General features: G+C 40.4%; 1 protein-coding gene across 1 annotated transcript; it reads right to left on the reverse strand.

Moving 5' to 3' along the window:
• Window positions 1-6,036: 6,036 nt before the first annotated feature.
• On the reverse strand, window positions 6,037-26,043 carry LOC131198076 (protein lev-9-like). Its single transcript, XM_058182587.1, has 8 exons — window positions 25,878-26,043; window positions 15,547-15,702; window positions 13,979-14,164; window positions 13,421-13,532; window positions 9,727-9,803; window positions 8,314-8,493; window positions 8,002-8,199; window positions 6,037-6,292 (listed from the first exon to the last, which is right to left on the reverse strand). The coding sequence occupies exons 1-8, from the start codon at window positions 25,957-25,959 to the stop codon at window positions 6,228-6,230; spliced, it is 1,056 nt and encodes a 351-aa protein (XP_058038570.1). The 5' UTR covers window positions 25,960-26,043; the 3' UTR covers window positions 6,037-6,227.
• Window positions 26,044-26,441: the final 398 nt, after the last annotated feature.

Below are 26,441 nucleotides of genomic sequence, written 5' to 3' on the forward strand. Positions count from 1 at the left end.
TTCTGATTTTTTTTTGCCAATGCGTAAGACATTGTCAGTGGTGTCGAATAGTTTTACATCATCAGCAAAGAGCTGCTTATAATATGTTTGCAAAGGTCATTTATGTAAAGTATAAACAGTGTGGGCCCTAAAACACTGCCTTGGGGGACACTGCTGTTAACAGGTGCAGGGTTTGATAAGGCATTCCCTGTTGTAACCCAGGCTCCTGGACTCGGACTCCTGGACCCAGGAGGAGGAGGAGGGGCTGGCAAGGCCTGATTCCCCCGGGCCTTCTTCTGATTTTGCAATGCCCAAAGACCAATCTTGGCTTGATGCGAGACTGTGCAGACGTGACGTGACGTGACGTGATGTGACGTGCAGACGGTGCGCGCAGCAGAGGAAGCATTGGGGCAGGCCCAGGGAATGATGAGTCACGGAGCAACACCCACAGGAGATAAAAGCAGGAGGAGGAGCTTCTTGGCTTTTTGTGTTGGACAAAGCTGCGAATTTGCGCGGGCAATTCTGTTTCATGGATGAAAGAATCTATTTGTGAGTGACTCTCGCTTTATCTGTAATTTTCTAGTTATCTCGATAACAGACCGTTTCAGAGATTTTGGCAGGCACGTGGGGAGACATGGCCAGAACATTTCTGTGCCAAAAGGAATCCAGCCAAGTGTAAATAAATTGTTGGCAGAAGGCCTTTGACTGACTTTTTGTTGGGAGTGTTGGGGGGGGGAACAGAACATTTTGTCCAACACCCCGATTAAACCATCTTCCACCAAAGATGGACCAGCAGCAGTTGCAGCAGTTACAAGCGGTTAATCAACAGCTACAGCAGCAAGTGGCTCACTTGGCAGGCCTGCAGCCCCCCCACCCCCGTCCTCCCACTCCTCCTCCTCGTTGCAAGTGCCTGATAACTGTGCAGGATACGTTTTCTGGGCAGCCTGAGATGTTCCCAACCTTCTTGGGACAGTGCCAGCTCTACATGGCTATGCGGCCAGAGGATTTCCCAGATGACGGGCCTAAGGTGGCCTTCGTGATTAACCTTCTTTCCGGCTCGGCTGCCCGATGGGCCACGCCCCTCTTGCTCCAGGACAGCCCCCTGCTGGCGGACCACCAGCATTTTTGGCAGCACCTGCGCATCATGTACAAGGACCCCGTTCGGACTCTGATGGCAACCAGATGCCTTAGGGAACTCCATCAAGGGAAGCGCCCCCTGCAGGAGTACATTGCCGAATTTTGTCTTTTGCACCAGGACTCTGACTGGAATGATGCAGCACTGGTGGACACGTTCTAGGAGGGCCTCTCAGAAGAGCTGCAGGATGACCTGGCCCGGGTGGAGGCGCCGTGGACCCTCGACGACTTGGTGCCCCTTTGTCTCCGCCTTGACGCCCATCTGCAATGGCAACCGTCCCGTCATGCCCCCAAGACCTGCTGTCGACGTCTGTAACCCCGCTTCCTGAGCCACCAGCACCCCGGGTCACCCCACGTTTTGTAACCGCTGTGGAGGAGCCCATGGAGTTGGGAGTGTCCAGACCTCGCCTGACGGCCCAGGAGCAGAACCAGAGGTGCCAAGGGGGATTGTGCCTGTATTGCGGGGAGCCCGGCCACTTCGCTGCTTCTTGCCCCAGAAAGCGAAGTGGGGCGCTCACACCAGTCCCCGAATCACAGCGTGACCAATCGGGAAACAGAGGAGGCCCGACCTCAGGGAAACCCTAGGTTGGGCACATACCAAGCCCCCACTGGACGTTGCGGAAGTAGACTCTGGGCCCCCTCGGCATCTGATTCTGGACACACAGGTGTGGTTGGGGAACCAGTTGGACGGGCTCCAGGCGCATGCACTGGTGGACTCAGGGGCCACAACGAACTTTATGGACCAGGCTTTTGTGACCCAGTTTGTGGTCCCCGTGGTTCCGGTGGACCCTCCAATGCGGGTAGAGACAATTGATGGGTGAGAACTGGTGGCCAGCTCCATTAAATTCGCCACCCAGCCTTTGCACCTGGCCATTGGGGACCATGAGGAGGCAATCCAGTTTAATGTCACGGCAGACCTTAATTTTCCCTTGGTCCTTGGGTTGGCCTGGCTTCGGACCCACGATCCTCAGGTGGCCTAGTTGCGGAACGGCATCTCTTTCCCGAGTCAGCAGTGCGTTAACCACATCCGCCACTCCTGTGCCAGCCAGGACGTCTCCACCCCTGCCATCTCCTTGCCTCCTGAGCTGATGGACTTCGCCGACGTGTTCAGCGAGAAGGAGGCGGACCGATTTCCCCCACATCGGCTCTACGATTGCCCTGTGGACCTTCTGCCCAACGTACCGCTGCCTGTGGGATGCCTATATTCCATGTGGGAGCCCGAGTTGGCCACCCTCAGGGACTTCCTGGACAAAAACCTGGCCCGAGGGTTCATCCAACCTTCGAAGTCCCCTCTCTCAGCCCCGGTTCTCTTTGTGAATGTGCTGCAATTACTGCCGGCTAAACGCCATTATGGTGTGGAATTGCTACCCCCTGCCGCTCATCCCGGAGCTGCTGGAGGGGTTGCGGGAGGCCACGAACACAGCCTTGAGAGCCAGCAACTCCTTTTCCCAGATGGTGTAGTTGGGCTCGGAAGGATTGAGTTTCCGAGAGTAGTAAGTGCAGGGAAAAAGAGTGCCGCCATTCACTGAAACCTGTAGCAGCACCGCTCCAAGACACCCTGCTGGCGGTCAGAGGCCGGGTGTGGCTCTCCACCAAACACCTCCTGTCCGACTGCCTGGTAAAGAAGTTGGATCACCGATTCATCGGCCCGTTCGAGGCAGTCATCAACCCTGGTAGCCTACCGGCTGACCCTGCCGTGATCCGTGCGGCTCCACCCCATCTTTCACCTGTCCCTTCTGGTCCCTGAGGCCACACCGAGTCCCCTTTGGTGCCCAGCGGTGCCCATCACCGTTGCCGAGAACAGGTTGGAGGAATACGAAGTCCACAGCGTAAGAGACTCCCGCTGGCTGAAGGGTCGTTTTCAATATTTGATCGCGTGGAAGGGATATGGGACTGATTTCTCCTGGGTAGATGCCTCTGACGTTCATGCCCCTGACCTGGTGCAGGCCTTCCATGAGCAGAACCCAGCCCGACCGCATCCCGACTGTCAGCCCCGGGGGAAGGGTCCTGCAGTGAGGGATAGTGTTGTGACCCAGGCTCCCAGACTCGGACTCCTGGAGGAGGAGGATTCAGAGAGTGAGAAGGAGGAGCTGGCAAGGCCTGCTTCCTCTGGGCCCTCTTCCTCCCTGGCACCGACCCAGGAGGAGGAGGAGGGACTGGCAAGGCCTGATTCCCGGGCCTTCTTCTGATTTGGCAACGCCCCAAGGCCAATCTTGGCTTGATGTGAGACTGCGCAGACGTGACCTGCGCATACAGCAGAGGAAGCATTGGGGCAGGCCCAGGGAATGATGAGTCACGGAGGAACACCTACAGGAGATAAAAGCAGGAGGAGGAGCTTCTTGGCTTTTTGTGTTGGACAAAGCTGCGAATAGGGAGACGTGGCCAGAACATTTCTGTGCCAAAAGGAATCCAGCCAAGTGTAAATAAACTGTTGGCAGAAGGCCTTTGACTGACTTTTTGTTGGGAGTGTTGGTGGGGGGGAACAGAACATTCCGTATTTTGATGTTGCCTATTAGACAGGAACGCAGCTATTTGTGGACTTCAACTCCAGAATTCCTCAGCCAGCCATGGCTAGCTGGGGAATTCTAGAAGTTGAAATCCACAGGTCTTAAAGTTGCCAAGCTTGGAGACCCGAGTTAATTTCACGGGGGTAATAATGCTCTAAGATTGCCTGCATAGGAGGGTGTTGTCACTTTTTCATGCATCAGAATGAAATTACCTCAGGGGAAATTATAAAGTGGTTTTGATGTAGGTGCCTCCTTTATTATTATGGTTCATTGCTGTGAGGCAGACGTTCAGACTGGATTTGGCATTTTTATCTACCTATCAAGTCCTACCTAAAGACCTGGGTTAGGCAGATGTTGGTTTAAAGGTGTTACAGGTGTCATTGCAGGATGTAAACTGTTCCAAGTAAAGCTGGCTTTTGCAATTGACTGGTGGTGAATTTGTCAATGTCAATGGTGCGGTTCTTCCAGTTTTCAGAAAAAAAATTACAGGTGGCACAGGAGAGACATTTCCACATACAAACATAACAAGTTATATTAGCAGGTAAAGATTTTTTTGGGCGGGAGGTAATCTTGTTTTAAGGGACAGTCTAAAAAAACCCCTTCTCCATTTTGGGAAATCCAATACCTTACAGTATAATCTACTTCATCACCAATCTCTTTCCACTTATGACTGTATGACTATAACTTGTTGCTGGCAATCCTTATGATTTATATTGATATATTGATTATCAATTGTGTTGTAAATGTTGTACCTTGATGAACGTATCTTTTCTTTTATGTACACTGAGAGCATATGCACCAAGACAAATTCCTTGTGTGTCCAATCACACTTGGCCAATAAAATTCTATTCTATTCTATTCTATTCTATTCTATTCTACTTCACTTAATTGGGGAATAAAATGGGAAGAATGACATAGTATTTACTGCTCTCTGTGTGTGTGTGTGTGTGTGTGTTTGTAGGGATGTGAATTTACCTCATAAATATACACAACGAGGCAGAGTAAATCTAATAAATCAATGAATCCAGCTTCACCTCAGAGGCCTCTCTTAGTTTTGAAGCACAAGATCACATTTTTATATAACAAATTCAATTTATTATATATAAATCGATCTACGTAAGTATACAGGAAAATGTTTTTATATCATTCTTATCCTTGGATCATTCTTCAGTTATCTTTTTTTCCATCATCCTATTGTTCAGTCTGGACCTCAGGGTCCTGATCATGCTTAACTAGGAGATAATGGGAACAATACCAGTCTGGTATTTATACTGTTGATGATGTTACCTAGTCAGGAAATGAAACATCTGCAAGAAAACAACCCAGCTCAGAAAATACCAAGGACTCCACGGTTCACCTCAAAGCTACAAATATTCTCTTCTATTAATACCACCCTGCCATAACTCTTCCATTCTCTCACTGGGATATGTAAGTACTGTATAGAGTCATAGGCTTTGGGAATTAAAGATAAATATTTTACCAGCATGGAATGGAAATTTGCTTCAGCTTGTTTGCTATAGGTTCCCTAATCTGGGGTCATGTTTTTTATTTTGTCTGCTCTTACGCATTTCTCTGAGTTCATTTGGGTTTACTGAACTCAGTGTTCAATAATGAATTCAATTGCAATCAGTCTGTTCCTTTTTTTATTTGCTTGCTGCAGTCCCTTGTGCCCAAGAGGAATATTTTCTAAGCCTAAAGGGTGCTATGGTAGAACACTTCCAAAAAGTAAAAACTGCTAGCCAGGGACTTCGTGGTTCAAATTTATCTAGCTTCCACTACAGCTTTTAGCAAACAGTTCTTAGCATTGTTTTCCAAGACAGTTTCTCTCAATCTATTATAGTTTATTTAATTTTATTTAGATTCCACCTTTATTATTTTTTTAATAAACAACTCAAGCTTGCAAACATATCTAATACTCCTTCTTCATCCTATTTCCCCCACAATAACCCCACTGTGATGTGAGTTGGGCTGAGAGAGAGAGGCTAGCTCAAAGTCATCCAGCTGGCTTTCATGCCTAAGGTGGGACTAGAACTCAGGGTCTCCTGGTGATTAGCCCAAAGTCATCCAGCTGGCTTTCACGCCTAAGGCGGGACTAGAACTCACAGTCTCCAAATTTCTATCCTGGTCCTTAACCGCTAGATCAGACTGGATAAAGGAATATTGCAGATCAATTCCTCTAAGATTACTATATGTGCCATTACTTGTTGTGGGCTTTAAATGAAACTACCTTCATGTTTAAAATCCTCTCTATTTAGAGGATAGTTTGGAGGAGTTTAACCATATGATTTGTGGAAGAAATATTTTCGAAAAAAACACAGGAGAAATTGAGCTGTGGCTTGGGATAGCCTGAAAGAATTTTGATGCTCACTTAGTGAGCAACGGATAAAAATAAATAAAATATGTACCTAACTATTGATTGTGAAGAATGCCAGCTGTAGCATTTCAATACAACAGCCCTGCCTTCTCTTTTCCCTTTGGTTGACATCTTTTCTTAGTATTAATCTTCTCATTTCCATTTCTTCCCTTGGACTTCCAGGATGCCTCTCAAGCTTGAACAAGGAGAAGGAGAAAAGATCTCACTGCTGAAGGAGTCAGATAGTCAGATGTTCAACAAGCACCTATTTCGGATACAACTCTTTTGGGGAAGAGATGGTATTGCAAGTATGTTGGCTCTGAAAGAAGATAGAGGAGGAGAAATGATCAAAAAAAGTGGTTGAAAGGCAAGTAGGAACTTTGTCTAAAGCAGTGGTTTTCAACCTTGGCAACTTTAAACCTGGTGGACTTCAACTCCCAGAATTCCCCAGCCAGCTTTGCTGAAGTCTACCAGGTTTAAAGTTGCCAAGGTTGGAGACCCCTGGTCTATAGTAATACACACATAAGCATAGAGGCCCTTTTCTTCAAATATAGTTTTATATATACATCTTTAGGGAAGGTAGAAGAATGTGTGAAATAAAAAGTTAAGTATTTGGTTAACATAATTTTCAACTCAAATTCTTTGAGAAAAACAAATATATCTAGAGCACAAACCACCAATTAGTTACTGCAATTGATTATGCAAACGAGGTTTTTTTTTTGTAGATGGCACAAATTTGCTGTTTGTAAAAATGTGCTGTTTGTGCCTCTTATCTTTGTTGGGATGAGGAACCAGATTCGGTATGACAAGAATTGGAAGATACATCGTTAAATTGGTTACTCTAGCAGAGTTTCTCAACCTTGGCAACTTTAAAATGCATGGACTTCAACTTCCACAATGACCAAGCCAGCATCCACTGATTATTTTTTTTAATAAATAACAATAAATACAATCTGAACATCTGGCTGACAAACCAAAGTAATAATAACAATAAATAATACAATTTCTTCCAAATGCTTCCATATCTGCCTATCCCCAGTCCTTGGGGAAGACTCAATAGGTGGATAGAAATGGCAAATCCAGTCTATAAACATCTGGCTGATTGTGCAATGAACCATAATAAATGATAAAGGGCTCTTCCAGCCAAATTATTCTCTCCTCTCCCCTCCGCTCCCCCCTCCCTTCCCCTCTTTTCCAGTGGTGGGTTTCACATTTTTTTACTACCGGTTCTGTGGGTGTGGCTTGACGGGCATGGCATGGCTTGGTGGGCATGGCTTGGTGGCTGTGGCAGGGGAAGGATACTGTAAAATGTCCATTCCCATCCCAATCCAGGGGAAGGTTATTGCAAAATCTCTATTTCCTCCCGATCAGCTGGGACTTGGGAGGCAGAGAATAGATTGGGGGTTAGTCAGAATTTTTACTACCGGTTCTCCAAACTAGTCAAAATTTCCACTACCGGGTCTCCAGAACTGGTCAGAACCTGCTGAAACCCACCTCTGCTCTTCTCCCCTCTCTTCACTCCACTCCATTTTTTAGGCAGTTCTCGACAAGTAATTTAGTGACCATTCAAACTTACAACACTGAAAAAGCGAGTTTTGACCGTTTTTCACACTAACAACTGTTGCAGCATCTCCATAGTCATGTGATCAAAATTCAGATGCTTGGCAACTGACTCATATTTATGACAAGGTCATATGATCGGCGTTTGAGATGTTCTGATGAGCAATCAGTGGGCAAGCCAGATTCATTTAATAACTATGTCACTAACTTAGCAGCTGCAGTGATTCACTTAATTACTATTGCAAGAAAGGTGGCAAAATGGAGAAAAATTCACTTAACAAATGTTTCATTTAGTGACAGAAATTTTGGCCCAATTGTGGTCATAACTGGAGGACTATATCCATTCTCTTCTCCTCTGTTCCGTTCCATTCCCTTCTTTCTCAAATATCCCTATAAAGTCAAGAGGCTATGATACAGTAATCTGAATGTACCATGTTGATCTCTAATACATCTTATTTTACTCCTCACCATCATAGCAATCAGGTATCTTCAATACACCATCATAACAATGGCTTTCAACTTCAAAATTACAGGTCTTATTCTGACTTCGGCAGAAAAACGTGATTGTTTCACCATGGTGAACAAAACCATTTGGGATCTCATAAGCCCAAACTTTGTGTCCATTGTAGATCATCCGGCTCCTCTGGACAATGACAGGACAACGAGCTAGAACAGAAAATAAACAAGTAAAGGGAAACAGAACTTGGAGGTGGAATTTAATGGGAGGTTGATAAAATATTCTACATAAGAGGAATGGGAGGGGGTGAAAAGGGAAGATACCTCTACAGTAAGGCAGATTGGACCAGGTTCCATTTTTCAGGCAGATGACTCTGTTAGAACCATCTAGGAAGAAGTCCTTCTGACATAAGTAATAGATTACAGTTCCTACAGGATATTCAGATTGGTGTACAGCCACCAGTGTTGATTGTGCAATGTTAGGTGGCCGGGAACAGGTAACAGCTGATGAGAGAAAAAGAAAGTCTTAGATAAGTCTGCAAATTAAATGGATGGATTAATTAAAGATCAATGGAAGACAACTTATATGGATGTACGGAATGATATATGAAATGTCTATTTAGATGGAAAGATATGTAGAAGGGAGTTATGGCTTAATGGTTAAAAGCAGTGCTGAAATGTAAAATTTGTTACTACCAGTTCTCTGGGTGTGGCTTGGTGGGGTGGGGGATAATGTGACGGGGTGGGCGTGGCCAACTTTTTTTTAAACTTTTAAAAGCATTTTTTCTAAAACTTCTTTGGCCGAAGAGGTTGTAAAAAATACTTTTAAAAGGCTCTGACGATCCCAGCTGAGTTGCCTGATCGTCACAGGCTTTTGTTTTCTTTTAAAAGCATTTCTTTTGCCTTTAAAAGAAAAAAAAAAGCCTCTGATGATCAGGCAACTCAGCTGGGATCATCAGAGCCTTTTAAAAGCAATTATTTTACAACCTCTTCAGCTGAAGAGGTTGTAGAAAAAATGCTTTTAAAAGGCTCTGACGATCCCAGCTGAGCTGTGCAATCATCAGAGGCTATTTTTTTACTTTTAAAAGCATTTTTTTGGTAGAAGAAAAAATGCTTTTAAAAGTAAAAAAAAACAACTTCTGATGATCATGTGGCTCAGCTGGGCATGGGGGATGGGCAGTGATGGCAGCGCCATCACCATCGGATCATGTAATCTGGTCCAAACCGGGAACATTTCACCCCTGGTTAAAAGGGTAACAGCAAAAGCACTTAAGTGTTATATACACCTCTCCGTAGTGCTTTACAGCACTCTCTTAGTGGTTTACAAAAGTCAGTACATTGCCCCCAACAATCTGTGTCCTCATTTTACCAACCTCGAAAGGATGGAAGGCTAAGTCAACCTTGAACTGGTCTAGATCGAACTCCTGGCAGTGGGCAGAGTTAGCCTGCAATATTGCATTCTAACCACTGCACTACTACAGCTCTTATAATGAATATATGAATAGATAGATCTCTCAGTATGAAGATGGACAGAAAGAGGCAAATGTTGACAAGTATTACGTTTTGGTTTATAGGTGGTTGATCCAGGTGTATATGCCTGATCACCCTTATGTAAAGTTTGTGGTTTGACATATTACTATTATGGCCATGAAACAGAATATTTCTACCTGATCACGTTTAAGAAATCTGAAAGAAGTTATAATGATCTTCCTCTACTCTTGTGTCTTGACTACTTACGATGGCAAGTTGGAGCATTGTCTGACCATTCCTCATTTTCTTGGCATCGGAGGGAATTGGACCCCTGCAACCAATATCTATGTAGCAAAGGGTGGGGGGAGGGGAGAAAGATGGCAGTATAAGGGAATAATCATTCATACTTTCAAATACAGGCAGTCCATTACTTACAACCATTCATTTAGTGAAGATTCAAAGTTACAATGGCACTGAAAAAAGTGATTTGTGACCAGTTTTCATGTTTACTTAATATTTTAATCTCTATAGTTTTTAATGTTTCATTATTCTAATTATTTATTTACTTGTTTTATAACTGGTAAGCTGATGAGAGTCACACTGCAGGGGAGTGTGGTGGCATAAAAATGTTCCAACTCTCACAACTGTGAGAGGTCTCAACTGTCGATCAACCTACTAACCTCAAACCACCTGTACAAAACCTCCATCCATCAAATGATCAACCACTCATTGCTCAACCAACCTTCCTTCAACCTCCTGTTGTACATAACTCTCAATCAACTACCAATCAAAACTAGGTATGTACTCCCTTTCCTCTCCTACACCAAATACTACAGGTCTCAAATGTAAATTAATAAATGCAAGAAGTATTGTAAAAAAATTACCCGAATTTATCCTCTTATTAAACAATGGTACATTTGATATTATATTTGTTTGTGAAACATGGCTGACTCCATTATTTCAAACAAAGAGTATCAAGTTTTTCGATCAGATTGTGAACACCGCAGAGGTGGTGGAGTAGCTATCTTTTACAAAAAATCATTGAACTTAAAAAATATTCAAGTTGCTCATAAACTTTCTCTTCCTGAAACTATTGTATGTGACCTATCCATTAATACCACACTTAGATTCTTACTATGCTACAGAGCCCCTGACTATGACATCGATGTTAACCTCACTGCTAACATGGGCTACCTCTTGTTCATATCCTCTTATCTTCCTGCGTGACCTAAATCTACCTTCTATAAACTGGATAACAAATGAATGTACAACTGAACCAATCCATTCTATACTATACAACGCTGTTACAAACCTAGGTCTTGAACAACTAATAACTAACAATACAAGATTCAACAACTGCCTCGACCTCATCTTTTGCAACAACACGAACTCAATTTATGGAATGTAAATAAAAGAACCCTTCTCCAACAGTGACCACTGCATGATAGATGTTTGTCTCAATATACGCCCTTACATAAATTGTCATAATAATAGTACTCATAATAGTACTCGTAATTTGCACCAAGACAAATTCCTTGTGTGTCCAATCACACTTGGCCAATAAAATTCTATTCTATTCTATTCTATAACTACAATTTAAAAAAAGCCAACTATGACCTTATAAACAACGTTCTCTCATCTCTTGACTGGCAAAATCTATTCTCAACCTGCATCACTGCTGAAGACTACTATAAAGTATTCCTACTTGAAATCAATAGAATCATCAAACTATACGTACCACAAATCACCACCGAAATAAAAAAACAAAACAAATTACCCATATCAATCAAAAAGCTTCAATCCAAAAAAAAATCCCTCTGGAGAAGAAACAAAAAGGGCTATGTAGCTAATTTCAAAAACCGCTACAGAAATATTTGCAACCAAATAAAAACTGAATGCACCATTTACCACACCAAGCAAGAAAAAGTCCTTCTGCGCACAAATTCCAATCGTGCTTTTTATAATTTTGTGAACAATAAACTTAAAGAAAAAAGATTCATCCCACCACTAAAAGAATTTAACGGCAAAGAATGTACTGATGAAACAGTTAAAGCAAACCTCTTTAACACATTCTTTGGCTCAGTCTTTGTTAACAGTGATGGCTCATATCCGACATTCCCCAATCGTACCAACAAGTACAACGACTTAACACATATAGACTTCACAGAAGATAATGTTGAAAAAGCTCTTCACAACCTGAAACCATCTTTATCTATTGGGCCTGGTGGACTATGTGGATACTTCTTAAAAAAACTTTCAATTAATATAGCAGAATCCCTAAGCATAATCTTTGATAAAGCTTTCATGACTAGTTCCCAAACTTTGGTCTCTAGCCACAGTCATCCCTATCTTCAAAAAAGGAGATCCCAGCCTAGTTGAAAATTACAGACCAATCTCTCTATGCTGTGTCACCTGTAAAGTTATGGAATCTATCATCAACCAATCCATTACCCTCCACCTAGAAACAAACAACCTACTCTCTAATAAACAATTTGGTTTCAGAAAAAAATTATCATGTAACTTACAACTTCTCCACTGCAAAAAGATATGGACTACTAATCTTGATCAAGGCAAAGCAATAGATGCAATCTACATAGACTTCTGCAAAGCTTTTGACTCAGTAGTACATGATAAACTTCTCCTAAAACTAAAATCCTATGGCATTTCAGGACCTCTTCACAATTGGATAACTACTTTCCTGTCAAACAGACAACAAGTGGTCAAAATTGGCAATGCTCTATCAAATCCTGTTCCTGTCAAAAGTGGCGTTCCCCAAGGCAGCGTTCTTGGACCAACGCTCTTCATACTATACATAAATGATCTCTGTGACCTTATCTCAAGTTATTGTGTTCTCTTTGCTGACGATGTCAAACTATTTAACATCACCAACAATACTACTATCCTTCAAAAAGACCTTGACTTTGTATCCGATTGGTCTAAAACTTGGCAACTCCAAATCTCAACCAGCAAATGCTCAGTCTTACATATTGGAAAAAAGAACCCAAACACTAAGTACAAGCTTGATGGACATTACCTTACAGATGACCCCCACTCTGTTAAAGACCTTGGTCACATCAAATGATCTAAGTGCCAAAGCCCACTGCAACTACATAGCAAAAAAAGCTCAAAGAATTGTAAACCTAATTTTGTGTAGCTTCTTTTCCAAAAACTCTACACTACTAAGTAGAGCATACAAACATTTGCTAGACCTATTCTTGAATACAGCTCATCTGTCTGGATCCCATACCACATCTCTGACATTAAAACAATTGAACGCGTCCAGAAATATTTTACAAGAAGAGTTCTCCGCTCCTCTGAAAACAACAAAATACCTTATACCACCAGACTTGAAATCCTGGGATTAGAAAACTTAGAACTCTGCCGATTCCAACAAGACCTGTGTTTAACACATAGAATCATCTATTGCAATGTCCTTCCTGTTAAAGACTACTTCAGCTTCAATCACAATAATACAAGAGCAAATAATAGATTTAAACTTAATGTTAACCGCTTCAATCTTGATTGCAGAAAATATGACTTTTGTAACAGAGTTGTTAACGCTTGGAACACATTACCTGACTCTGTGGTCTCTTCTCAAAATCCCAAAAGCTTTAACCAAAAACTGTCTACTATTGACCTTACCCCATTCTTAAGAGGACTATAAGGGGTGTGCATAAGAGCACAAAAATGCCTACCATTCCTGTCCTATTGTTTCCTTTCATTATATCAAATTAATATAGTTATTGCATACTTTTGCTCATATATATGCTTATATGATGTGTTGTTGTTTTATGTTGATGCTTGTGTATACTGTTGTGACAAAATAAAATAAAATAAAATAAAAAAGTCTGAACATCTTAAAGTTGCTGAGGTTGAGAAACACTGAGATAAGAGATGTAGCATGTGTGTTGCTTAGAATTTTAGGATAGCCCTCACTGAAGAAATAGAGTACTAGACTCACCCAGATTTGCACATATATAGTATTTCCTTTCCTATGGTATAAGGACCATTTTCGTGGTTTCCATTTTCAATCTCAGGAGGAGGTTTGCAAACATTTGCAAAAGTAAAAACTTCTGGAAAAGAAGAGCACATACTACAGGTCAAGGATATGTAAAGTCAATCAGGCCAATCATTAATTAGCCTTTTGATGAAGGTATTGATGTAATGCCATGGGCTGTGAAAATCACCTTGAGGAACAGCAACCAAGACAACAGATAAGAGAACAGTTGAGTCCAAAGCAGAAATTTAATATGAAAAAGCGGGTCAGACTTGACTCTTCCTATTTTTCTTGAATGTAAAAGCAGGGAGAGGAAAGACGCATTCAGACTTGCAAGATTTTGTTCCTGCTCGCAATAAAATTAGTATCAGCATTCATAACTTTGATTTCCTGGTCAGGATCATTTCAAAGAGCTGAAAGTTGGGGATCAAATGTGGCTTTGGATTGGATAAAGGTTTTTAGACAAGACAAGACTGTCAGATTGGTTCTACTGAGTAATTATTAATAATTAGGAAATAGTACCTTCACAGCGTGCAGTGACACTCCACTTTCCGTCTCCTTGACAACGGCTGACTGACATTTCTTGTCCATCCAGTATTCTATATCCAGACTGGCAGGTCACTGTCATGAAGTCTCCAAACACATGGGATTCCTGGGCCAAGTGTGTCTCAGCATTATCAACTGTCACAGGCCACGGACATCTTAACGCTTGGATGAACACAGAAAAAAATGACATGGTCACAATCAGGAAGGATCTAGTCACTTATACCACAAAGGATGGAAGACTATTATAGAGGTGAGGTACTATGGCCACTTTATGACCTGAGGATTCAATTCTCAGAATTCCTAAGCCTCCCAGTATTCTGGGAGTTGAAGTCCACAGGTCATAAGTGGCCATAGTCATCTACTCCCATCTAATGGTTGATTACTGGTTGCTTTGAAAGCTAAACATGGGAGATTCCTTGAAAGATAAAGCAAGATGTAATGAAAGGAGACACAGAAGGGCTTTTACTTTGGCACAGGAGTAGGATTCTACTGGTTCAGACCGGTTCGCACAAATTGGTAGCTCTGACAATCAGCTGGGAGTGAACTGGTTCTCTCTGACGATCAGCTGGGCCCGCCAGCCCCTGAACTTTACTTACCTATATCTTCGGAGCTGATTAGCGCGGCAGAGTGGATTGCTGTGCCTCAGCTGTTTTAATTCCCTAGCACTAACATGGAAGATGACTTTTTTGTTCAATTGCACATGTGTACATAGCACGCTTCTGGTGCAGGCGTGCCAAAGTGCATGATCACCGAACTGGTTGTTAAACTGGTAGGATCTTACCACTGCTTTGGTAGGATGTCCTGCCCTCCTCTCAGAGGCAGGTAATCCTTTACTCATAACCATTTTTTAAATGACTGTTCAAAGTTACAATGGCACTAGGAAAAGTGACTGTGCAAAATTTTGGCACTTGGCAACCCGCATGTATTTTTGAGTTGCAATGTCTTGGAGTCATGTGATTGCCATTTGCAACCTTCTGAGCCAGCTTCCAACAAGAGTGCTAAAGGAATACGGTTAGTCCTAGACTTACAATCATTTGTTTAGCAACGATCTGAAATTACAGCACACTGAAACAACTGACTTACGACCGGCTCAAGGTTGACTCAGCCTTCCTTCCTTCCAAGGTCGGTAAAATAAGGACCCAGCTTGTTGGGAGAAATATGCTGGCATTGTAAAGTGCTCAGAGAGTGCTGTAAAGCACTGTGGAGCGGTATATAAACCTGAAGTACTATTGCTAATGACTGGTCCTCACACTTATGACTGTTGCAGCATCCTCATGGTCACATGATAAAAATTTGGGTGTTTGACAACTGAAGCTCATTTGTGGTGGTTGCAGTGTCCTGGGATAATGTGATCACAATTTAACCAGTATTTTTCAGCGTTAGCAACTTTAAGATGTCTGGAATTCAACTCCCAGAATTCATGGATGGTTGGAGAATTCTGGGAGTTGAAGCTAACACATCTTAAAGTTGCTAAGTTTGAGAAATACCACTACAAACTATTTCAGAATCCCGAGGCCCTAAAATTAATGTCAGTACATGATTACCTGGAGAAATGCAACTCAGTCCACATTTACCGTCACATTCACACTTTCTGGTTCTTGAACACTGGCGGCGTTCACAGCTCCTCTGACAAACATGTCCTGTACGCACTGCAGAATTCTTTTTCCGTGAAGGACAGTTGGTTTCAGTGATGTTCCTTGCTGGAGAAAATAAAAAGAATAAATGTTTATAAAATGCAACTGAAGGAGATTGGAGAGGGGCAGTAGGAGAAGGTGAAATCCTAATATATTACACTTGATTTAGAAAAATATTTTATTTACTTTAAAAAAACCTACACAGAACATTTACAACAGCAATAGCAAAAACAAATTATGAACAAAATCAGATCTTTTAAAATGGCAATAAATACCTCTCTAATGGATAATCTATTTCTAATTTGGTACAATGGTTAAGGTGTTGATCTAGAGAAAAGGAGACGGTGAGTTCAAGTCTCACATTAGGCATGAAAGCTGGCTGGGTGATTTGGGCCCATCAATCTGTCTCTCATTCCAACCCATCTCACAGAGTTGTTGTTGTGTGGAAAACAAGAGGAGAAAGGCATATTGGTATGCTAACTGCTTTCAGTTGTATATATATGTATAAGGAAAAATGGGATAAAAAGCCCTCTCCCTTCACTCTTTCTAACTAATTTACACTCACTCGCTAATAAGATGGATGAAATACTTCTTTTAAATAGATGCAATTCTGATTTTTACAACTCAGTCGCTCTCTGCTTCACTGAAACTAAATGAGTCAATTGATGATAGCAGCCTGCATATTCCAGGGTTTCAGATACAAAGAGCAGATAGAATTGCAGAAATATCAGATAAAAAGAATGGAGGAGGCATATATTTATATATTAACAGCTGATGGTCCTGAAATATAACTATAATAAAGAAATGCTATGATGTGGACTTAGAGACATTAATTATCAATTGCAAACTATTTTATTCTCCACAAGAGTTCTCATGTCTCTTAATTGCTATGTATGTTTCTCCACAATCTTGTGTAAACGAACTCTAGCTGACCATATTATGTGGGCTGAAGTTAAAATACTCAGATTCACTTCCGATTGTTTTAGGAAATTTCAACAAATCTAACTTAAGGAAAGAGCTACCAAAATATTTTCAGCATGTCAATTGTCTCACTAGAGGCAAGAATACTCTAGACCATTGCTACACAACATTAAAAAATGCTTATCGGACTTTACCACAAGCAGCTGTGGGATACTCTGATAATTGCATGATTCACCTTGTGCCTGCTTACAGACAAAGACTTAAAAAACCATGAAACCAACAATTAAATCAGTGAGGACTTGGATTGAGGAGGCAAAGCTAAAGCTACAGGCTTGCCTCGACTGCACTGATTGGAATGTTTTCGTAGATACCTCTGCAGACTTGGATGAACTCACAGATACTGTAACATCATACGTCAGTTTTTGTGAAGACCTATATGTGCCGATCACAAACCTATGAATATACAGTAACAATAAACCTTGGTTCACAGTTAAACTTAAGCAGCTATGTCAAATCAAAGATGAAGCCTACAGAAAAGGTGATAGAATGCTGTACAATCAAGTCAGAAACATATTAACAAGGGAGATCAAAGCAGTAAAGAGAAGCTACTCTGAAAAGCTAAGGAACCAGTTCTCAACAAATGAACCAGTAAACATGTGAAAAACTCTTAAAAATATCACCGGTTTCAGCAAGCCTCCTTTCCGTGCTGAAGGAGATCAACAACTGGCAGATGATCTGAATGAGTTTTACTGTAGGTTTGAGAGCATACTACTGCCACCCATCTCCACAATCCCCATCTTAGATGCACCAACTACAGCCAAGCCTTCTACAACTGACCCCATCCCATTAGGCTCACTACCTCTGGTGATTACAGAAAATGAGGTGCAAGGTCTATTTCACAGACAAAAGCCAGGAAAAGGACCAGGCCCAGACAAGATAACTCCTTCTTGCTTAAAAGCTTATGCTGACCAACTGGCCCCCATCTTCACCCGCATCTTTAATAAATCACTAGAGCTGTGCTATGTTCCTTCTTGCTTCAAATGCTCTACTATCATCCCAGTGCCAAAGAAACCTTCCATCAAGGAACTGAACAACTTCAGACCGGTTACTCTGACATGAAGACCTTTGAAAGGTTAGTGCTGGCCCACCTGAAAACCATCACAGATCCTGTTAGACCCCTTGCAATTTGCCTACTGAGAAATAAATCGACAGATGATGCTGTTAATATGACTCTGCACTACATCCTATAACATCTTGAATCTCCAAAGACCTATGCAAGGGTCCTCTCCGTAGACTTCAGCTGAGCATTCTTTCTTTTTTTTAATTTGAATTTATATCCCGCTCTTCTCCGAAGACTCAGGGCGGCTTACATTGTGTAAGGCAATAGTCTCATTCTATTTGTATATATATATATACAAAGTCAACTTATTGCCCCCCCAACAATCTGGGTCCTCATTTTACCTACCTTATAAAGGATGGAAGGCTGAGTCAACCTAGGGCCTGGTGGGACTCGAGCCTGCAGTAATTGTAATTGCAGGCAGCTGTGTGTTAATAACAGACTGCATTAGCAGCCTGAGCTACTTCCCAGCCCTACCATCAATACCATCATTCCAGATATTCTTCTAACTAAACTAAATCAGCTAGCTGTACCTGACCACACTTCTAAATGGATCATAAGCTTTCTAACAAACAGGAAGCAGCAGGTGAAGATAGGCAAAATCATATCAGATACCTGTACAATTAATACAGGAGCCCCCCAAGGCTGTGTGCCCTCTCCCTTTCTCTCTATACACAAATGACTGCATCTCAAAAGATCCCTCTATTAAAGTACTGAAGACTGCAGATGACACAACAATGATTGTCATTCGAGACAATGATGAATCTGCATACAGATGGGAGGTTGAACAACTAGCCTTCTAATGCAACTGAAACAATCTTGAACTAAACACACTCAAAACTGTAGAAATGATGGTAGATTTTAGGAAAAATCCTCCTATAATAGATAACACAGTATCAACAGTAGAGACCTTCAAGTTTCTAGGTTCTATTATATTTCAAGACTTAAAATGGACACCTAATATAAAAAATGACATCAAAAAAGCACAACAAAGAATGTTCTTTCTGCGCCAACTCAGAAAGCTCAAACTGCCCAAGGAGCTGCTGATCCAGTTCTACAGAGGAATTATTGAGTCTGTCATCTGCATCTCTGTAACTGTCTGGTTTGGTTCTGCAACCCAACAAGACAGACAGAGGATAATTAGAACTGCAGAAAAAACAATTGCTACCAACCTGCCTTCCATTGAGGACCTCTATGCTGCATGAGTCAAAAAGAGGGCTGTGAAAATATTTACAGATCCCTCACATCCTGGACATAAACTGCTTCAACTCCTACCCTCAAAATGACGCTATAGAGCACTGCATACCAGAACAACTAGACACAAGAACAGTTTTCCCCTGAATCCTTCCTATTATCTATTTCCTCCCACTTATGACTATTACCATGTTGCTTGTATTATACAGTATTTATATTGCTTTATTTGTTTCCTAGTATGATTCAGTTGCTTATTGGTAAACTATGACTATCATTAAGTGTTGTTATCTTATGATTCTTGATGAATGTATTTTTTTCTTTTATGTACACTGAGAGCATATGCATCAAAGACAAATTCCTTGTGTGTCCAATCACACTTGGCCAATAAAGAATTCAATTCAATTCAATTCAATTCAACTCTACGCTACTTTACTCTACTCTATTCTATATGTGGCTATAGATATAGATATACCAACCTGCCTATCTACCTACCTGTACAGGTAGTCCTCAGTTAGAACTTTTTGTTTAGCAATCATTTGAAGTTGCAACAGCTCTGAAAAAAGTGACTTACAAGTGGTTCTCATACTTATGACTGTTGCAACATCCTTGTGGTCGCATCACCAAAATTCAGCTTAGCAACTGATAAAGATACCAAGCTAATAAGAAACCTCTTAGCAACTGGTATCTCTTTACAACTGTTGCAGCTGCATCCAATGGTCATTTGTTTGCCATTTATGACCTTCCCAGCGAGCTTCTGACAAGCAAAGTCAATGGAAGGGGCAGTGGATTCACTTAATGACCATATAACCCACTTAACAATTGCAGTGATTTACTTAACTGTGGCAAAAAGGGTCATAAAATCGGGCGTGACTTACTTAAGCCTTGCTTACTAATGGAAATTCCAGTCCAAATTGAGGTTGTAAATCAAGGACTACTTCTATATATCTGTTTCATAATATTTAAGACTGAAACTGCAGTGGAAAAGCCAAAGTCAAAGAAGACTTTCTATCCAGCATACTGGTCCAAGAGAGGTTGCTGTTCAGATTTTTTTTTAAAAAAAATCTAGATATGTTCCCTTTTCATTGTGAGCTTAGAAAAAAGAGAAGAAAGTATCTTATTTGGCATTTTCTAATCTAGATGAGGCATCCGAGAATGATGGGCATTGTAGCGCAGAGGCCAATAGAACAAAAGCTAAAACAGAAAATTGTCAGGAATTAAACTGTTAGTGTGACTTTGCCCCCAAATGGGTTTTCTGGTGGGAAGCGTGATTTTGTTTTTTCTCTCCATTTTGTGACACATAAGGTAATATTATGTGTTTGGGCTCATTTCCTCTTTGTGTACTTTTTAAATGTCCCTCAGCTGAACCTTTTAAGCTCTGCCTCATTAGCCTGTTGTTGGCTTTGATTCATTCCCCCAGAGCAAGTTCCTGCAGATTTTCCAACAAGAAAGATGTCAAGCTGAAACTTAATCTAAATTGAAAAGAAAGAAAGCCAAATTCAAATCAAAGCTCATTTTTCCCCACAGTCTAGCAGAAGGCACGAAGGTGTGAACAGAACATGAAGGAACAAAAATTGGATTCCTGTGTGATAAACATTGCTTAAAAGCAAAATGCCATGGATATCATCTGGATGGTCGGCTGTATAAACTGGAAGAGTAAATAAATAAGAAAAGCCATAGTAAAAAAACAGCCACAGACTCCTTCCTCACCTGCTGCGTATTTTAATTTTGGTATTGGTGATTGGAATTTATTTTAAGCTTCTTCACTGGTTGAGATGAGAGGCCATACAAATTGAGTAAATGAATTAATTTTAAAAAATGATGGGGTGTTAATTCAAGTTCCATACCAGGTTACAGTTAGTCCTTGACTTACAACCATTTGTTTAATGACTTTCGTTACAACAGCACTGGAAAAAGTGACATGACTCTTTTTCACACTTTTGATTGCAGCATCCACATGATGACGTGATCAGAATTCAGATGCTGGGCAACTGACTCATATTTATTTATTCATATTTATGACGGTTGCAGCATCCTGGGGTCACCTTTTGCAACCTTCTGACAAGCAAAGTCAATGGGGAAGCCAGATTCATTTAACAACCATGTTACAAACTTAACAACTGCAGTGATCCACTTAACAACTGTGGAAAGAAAGGCTGTAAAATGGGGCAAAGCTTACTTCACACCTATCTTGCTTAGCCACAGAACTTTTGGTCTGAGTTGTGCTCATAAGCTGAGGACTACCTATAGTCATCTTTATTTCGAATATTCCCAGACCCCCTTTTCTCAGTATGTTTCCCAAGTCCTGTATCCGTAAGTAGGCAATAAATTATTTAAAATCTAATACAAAAATGAAGAAAACTTAAAAAACAAGATCAGAAATAAATTTCAGAATGGGATGCAATAGAATTTTTTATTAGATATGTGCAAATAATTAATTTTAAGAAGGAGAAGGAAATATATTGTATAGAACACAATGGGAGGTGAAATTTGAAATAAGTTTAAGGATGTACCTGACTGATAACCTGTTCACAATGATTTTTTTTATTATTATGCTTACAAAAAAAAAACTTTTTGCAAATAAATAAATAAATAAATATGCAAATTGTATTATATATATATATAACCTCAGAAAACACACACACACACATATTTAAACCCCACAAAAACTAAAAAGTAAGTTCAGCTAAAAAGTAAGTTCACCCCTTACATGCCAGTTGATGTCTTACACCTTTTCTCCAAAACTGAATCTGTCTGAGAAATGAAACTGGTCCAGTTTTCAACACTTTTTGTGTGGGTATTTTAATTTTGGAAATCCTCATTAATATGGAATACATATATGAGAGGGGAAAAAATCAATCCAAAAGCAAATTAGCTTGAGAACTAAGCTTTCTTGTATTTTATTTTAGAATCCCAAGGCCAAACTGGGAGTCTCTCTGTTTTTCTTAGTGTTCCCAAACTGAATATCTAGTCCTCTGTGGCCCTATGCAGATCTTCAAAACGTTTGGCTACCAGCTTGCTTCAAAATTTTTGGCAATCATTTAATGACATATATTTTGCAATTTTGGAGCACTCTTGCAAGATGATTGATGGATTCACATATCATGCTAAACCATTGTTTAATGAAAATTAAGTGCACCACAACTGGCTAGATTCATACAATATGCTGCCATAAATCATGGTTTATAAACCAGAATGGTTGGGTGTAACACATTAAGTCAAAACCTAAATAAATCACCTTCTGAATTGGCTGGTATATTCACTCAGTCTACTTATACAGAAATTTAAATTGCAAACATCCTGCCAGATTTAAGCATTATCCAGGGGAAAATGTGTGTTGACTTTTGAAAAAAAGACTGTTTTTTAAATTGGCTTTATTTTTATTTCTAGTCTATGCCTCCCTCTGAACTAAATCACAGTTCGTTAGGAAGTGTGTGTGTGTGTGTGTGTGTGTGATGGAAACAAACTCTATCAATGCTTGTGAAAACAATTCAGGTAGTCCTCAACTTACGACCATAATTCAACCCAAATTTTCTGTTGTTAAGTGAGACATTTGTTAAGTGAATTTTGCCCCATTTTATTACCTTTCTTGCTTCAGTTGTTAAATAAAGGGGCCGGTTTAGCTCACGCTGGTAAAGCCTGTTATTAAGAACACAGTAGCCTGCAATTACTGCAGGTTCGAGCCCGGCCCAAGGTTGACTCAGCCTTCCATCCTTTATAAGGTAGGTAAAATGAGGACCCAGATTGTTGGGGGGGGCAATAAGTTGACTTTGTAAAAATATACAAATAGAATGAGACTATTGCCTTATACACTGTAAGCCGCCCTGAGTCTTCGGAGAAGGGTGGGGTATAAATGTAAACAACAAAAAAAAAAATGAATAACTTCAGTTGATAAATGAGTAACCTGGCTGTTAAGTGAATCTGCCTTCCCCATTGAGTTTGCTTGCCAGAAGGTCGCAAAAGAGGATCACATGATCTTGGGACATAGAAATGGTCATAAGTATGAGTCAGTTGTTAAGAATCTGAATTTTGATCACAAGATCATGAGGAGGATGGAAAGGTCGTAACTGTGAAAAACGGTCATAAATCACTTTTTTCAGTTCTGTTGTAACTTTGAGTGGTCACTAAATGAACTGTTGTAAGTCGAGGACTACCAGTAGTAGCACAGATCTGTGTTATTTAACTATCACCCTTGGACCTGTGCAGTATTTGCAATCCCATATTGCACACATTTAAACTTCCCTCTTCTTCATATGCTTGAGCAAAAGATTGTCAAATCTTTCTCTCCAGTGATTGTGAGCAGGAGGCACAACTGTTGTTCCTGTGCTTTTAACAGCTTTTTAATGTCTAAGAAATTGTCATGGCTATATAAAGCAAAATCACCTGCCCTTGCACACAACCTTAATTGTGAATAAGGTGACAGTTCTTAATAGGATGCTAATGAGAAATAACACTCATTTTCAAAAATCCCTGAGACTGCACTTTAAATATATCCTATATGGAAGAGAACGGTGTGGGGGTTAAGAAAGAAAGAAAGTAGGTTTTGTTCATTAAGCAAATCTTTTGTTCCACTTTAATTTAGAAGAGTCCAGCTGGAATATACCCAACTCTGAATGATTTTAATAAGCTAAGCTGGGTCAGAACTAATCAGGTCCGGCTGCGAAAATTTCATTACTGTAAATATTAGGGCTAAAGAGTTAAAAAATACTCGGGAAGAAGGTCAGTTTCATATTGCTGCCTATAGCGCTAAATTGACTGTAAAATAACTTAAGCTCAAACAAAATATTTTTTTAACATACAAGAGGAAAGTTGCTTTACTATCAGTGGCCGCCAGATGGAGAAATATATTCTAAAACAGAGTTTTATATTCATTTGCAAGAAAAAAATCCCACACATTTATGTTGTGTACCTATTTGTTAGTTATTTCTGTGCTTTAGCCCGTTTCTTTTTCTCAAGAAATTCCATTACTGTGGAATCCAGTGGGCACTAATCTATTCTGGAATATTTCTTCATATTTTGCACCTTTATAAAGATTTTAAAGCTTAGTAATTTGGGGATAAATAAATCAAGCATTGAAACATAATAAAAGTTATTGTGTATAATATATTCCAAACGATAAAATACAACTATTATTAAACTTTTCTCAATAATACTATTGATCAAATGTTATTTTATGCAGTTATGAAACTAGATGTTTAGCAAGATAAGCTGATGATCTGCAATATGAGTTCCATTTTTACTGTGTGCAGCCACACAAATAAACAATAGAACCATATCAATTGCACTACCATATTACTTCATATAGACACATTCAATCTAGACTAAGTAATTGAGAGATATTTTCTGTGATGTTGGTGGAAAATGCATACACATATAGTCTGATTTTATACATACATATATATATATAGAATAGAATATTCTACTCCTAGAAGCACGAAGCAGTAAACACCAGCCTGAAGATGACGAATGAGACTTTATCGAAATATCGCCAAGATACTTCCAATTTTACACGGGAGAAAACCCGAACAACCAAAGACCTACATACAAACACTCGTGAAAACCTCAGAAAACAAATATATATATAAAATCTGAGTACATAATTAAGCTTGTACTTCCCTAAAATAGACATGCTAGCTTAAATATTTCTGGATCTTTCTCAAATGCATTAAATCTCTATAGAAAACCAGTAGTTATGTAATTATAACATATAATTACAGATATATATATACACACACATATATAAATGTAAATGTGATTATGGAAAATACCTTGAGTATATATAAAGTCAAATGAATGCATCGATTTCATATACTATAAAAAAGTTAAACGAGGCATAAATACCTTCATTTTAGAAATATTTGTATTTTAAAATTAACCATTGGATGGGCAGAAAAGAAAATGTGTGAAAGTGTGCAATGTAGAAGTTAAAAAGTACTAATTGGCAATATTATTCAATGGTTAGAATTTGGAATTCAGGGATAGTTGAGTAGCTAAATGTCACTACTTAGACTGGTTCTCTGGGAAGTTTCAATTTTTTTACCTGTAAAATAGCTTGAAGAAAGCTAAATGTCTTCAGTTGGTTTTTCAGAATAAATAATTACATCCCCCTGTAAGATCCTTTTATTCAGGGCAGTTTGCTTTGTGTGTTTGTATCCTATTGCATGGAAAGTTTTAAAAACAGTATCTAATATTTCAAGTCTTTAATAAAATATTATTTTGATGTATTTTATTATATTGCTATATAATTATTATTTTATTTATTTGCACCTGAGTGAAAGAAAAGAAATAGATAATTAAACTCTTGTCCCTAACTTACCTTCCGGCAGAAGGACCCACAATTATTTTTGCTCCTATGTCCAACTTGAGTTACAACATTGATAAGGCAAATCAATGGAAGATAGTCATATTTTTCATCTGCCTACCTTTTAAACCAGGAATGTGCAACCTGCAGTCCATAAGCTACATGTGGCTCTGGACACCTAGCAGTGCAGCCCCCAAGATAATAAAAACATGCCAAAAAATAAAGGAAGTCTGTTATTTATATACATTAAATATACTATATATTTTATATGCGGCCCAAAATAATCCCTCTTCACTCAATGAGGCCCAGGCAAGCCAAAAGTTTGGGCAACTGTATTTTAAACAATCTAGAAGCTTTTACAGTGTCACAGTTGATGCTAGGTGTGCCACTCCATCCAAACTTACCTAAAACTGGGGTCTCCAACCTTGGCAACTTTATGATTTGTGGACTTCAACTCCCAGAGTTCCTCAGCTAGCTTTGCTTAAAGTCTTAAAGTTGCCAAGGTTGGAGACCCCTGACCTAAAAAATACTTAGGGCTAAACGTGGCTCACTTAGGCTCTCTTGAATATAAACCACAATTGGCTGGCTTCACTAAAGCCACTAAATGGCTGGGTTCATCATGTCATTTGGATACAGTAGTGGAAAGCAGCTCCTGTATTCCTAACCCAGCACTTTGTGTTAAAAATTGAGAAGAACTATGAAGGAACTCACCTTCTACGTGCTTGGAGCCTTCTGAGATCTGGCAAGAAAAGAGCAGCAGTAGCAGCAGCAGCAGAGAGACTAACCCAGACATGGTGTCACAAGACACAAGAAGATCCTTGGGAATCCTCAGGGTGGGGGAGGGATGGGGGACTGCCTTCTGAGGGTGAGGAATGGGACGCAGCGGTCAGGGTCAGACCTATGGAAGGAAGGGGTGACAGGAAAGGGGTGACGACCGAAGATTCCTGGTTGCTGTAGGGATTGACCTGGGATTCTCTTCTGCACAGTGAGGAGCAGAAGGACTCAGCCTTACAGGCTTGGTACAACTGCATAAAACCCAGCGGGGATTCTACCTTGGGACTATATATCCATTTCTTCAGCCCTGCAGCCAAAGTTATTCATTAATAAGGCCCTGAGAGCGCCCTGCCAAAGGGCAGGATGGCTTCCACATTTGTCACCAGGAACTCTGAACTCAAAAACAGGGATCAGGAGATGGGGATGGACCCAGGACTTCTCCAACTTCTCCATTCATCGGATTCACACACAAACACACCCCACCCACCCCATCATTCACCC

The sequence above is a fragment of the Ahaetulla prasina genome, chromosome 4 (genome assembly GCF_028640845.1).
Source record: "Ahaetulla prasina isolate Xishuangbanna chromosome 4, ASM2864084v1, whole genome shotgun sequence".
Classification (NCBI taxonomy): Eukaryota; Metazoa; Chordata; class Lepidosauria; order Squamata; family Colubridae; genus Ahaetulla; species Ahaetulla prasina.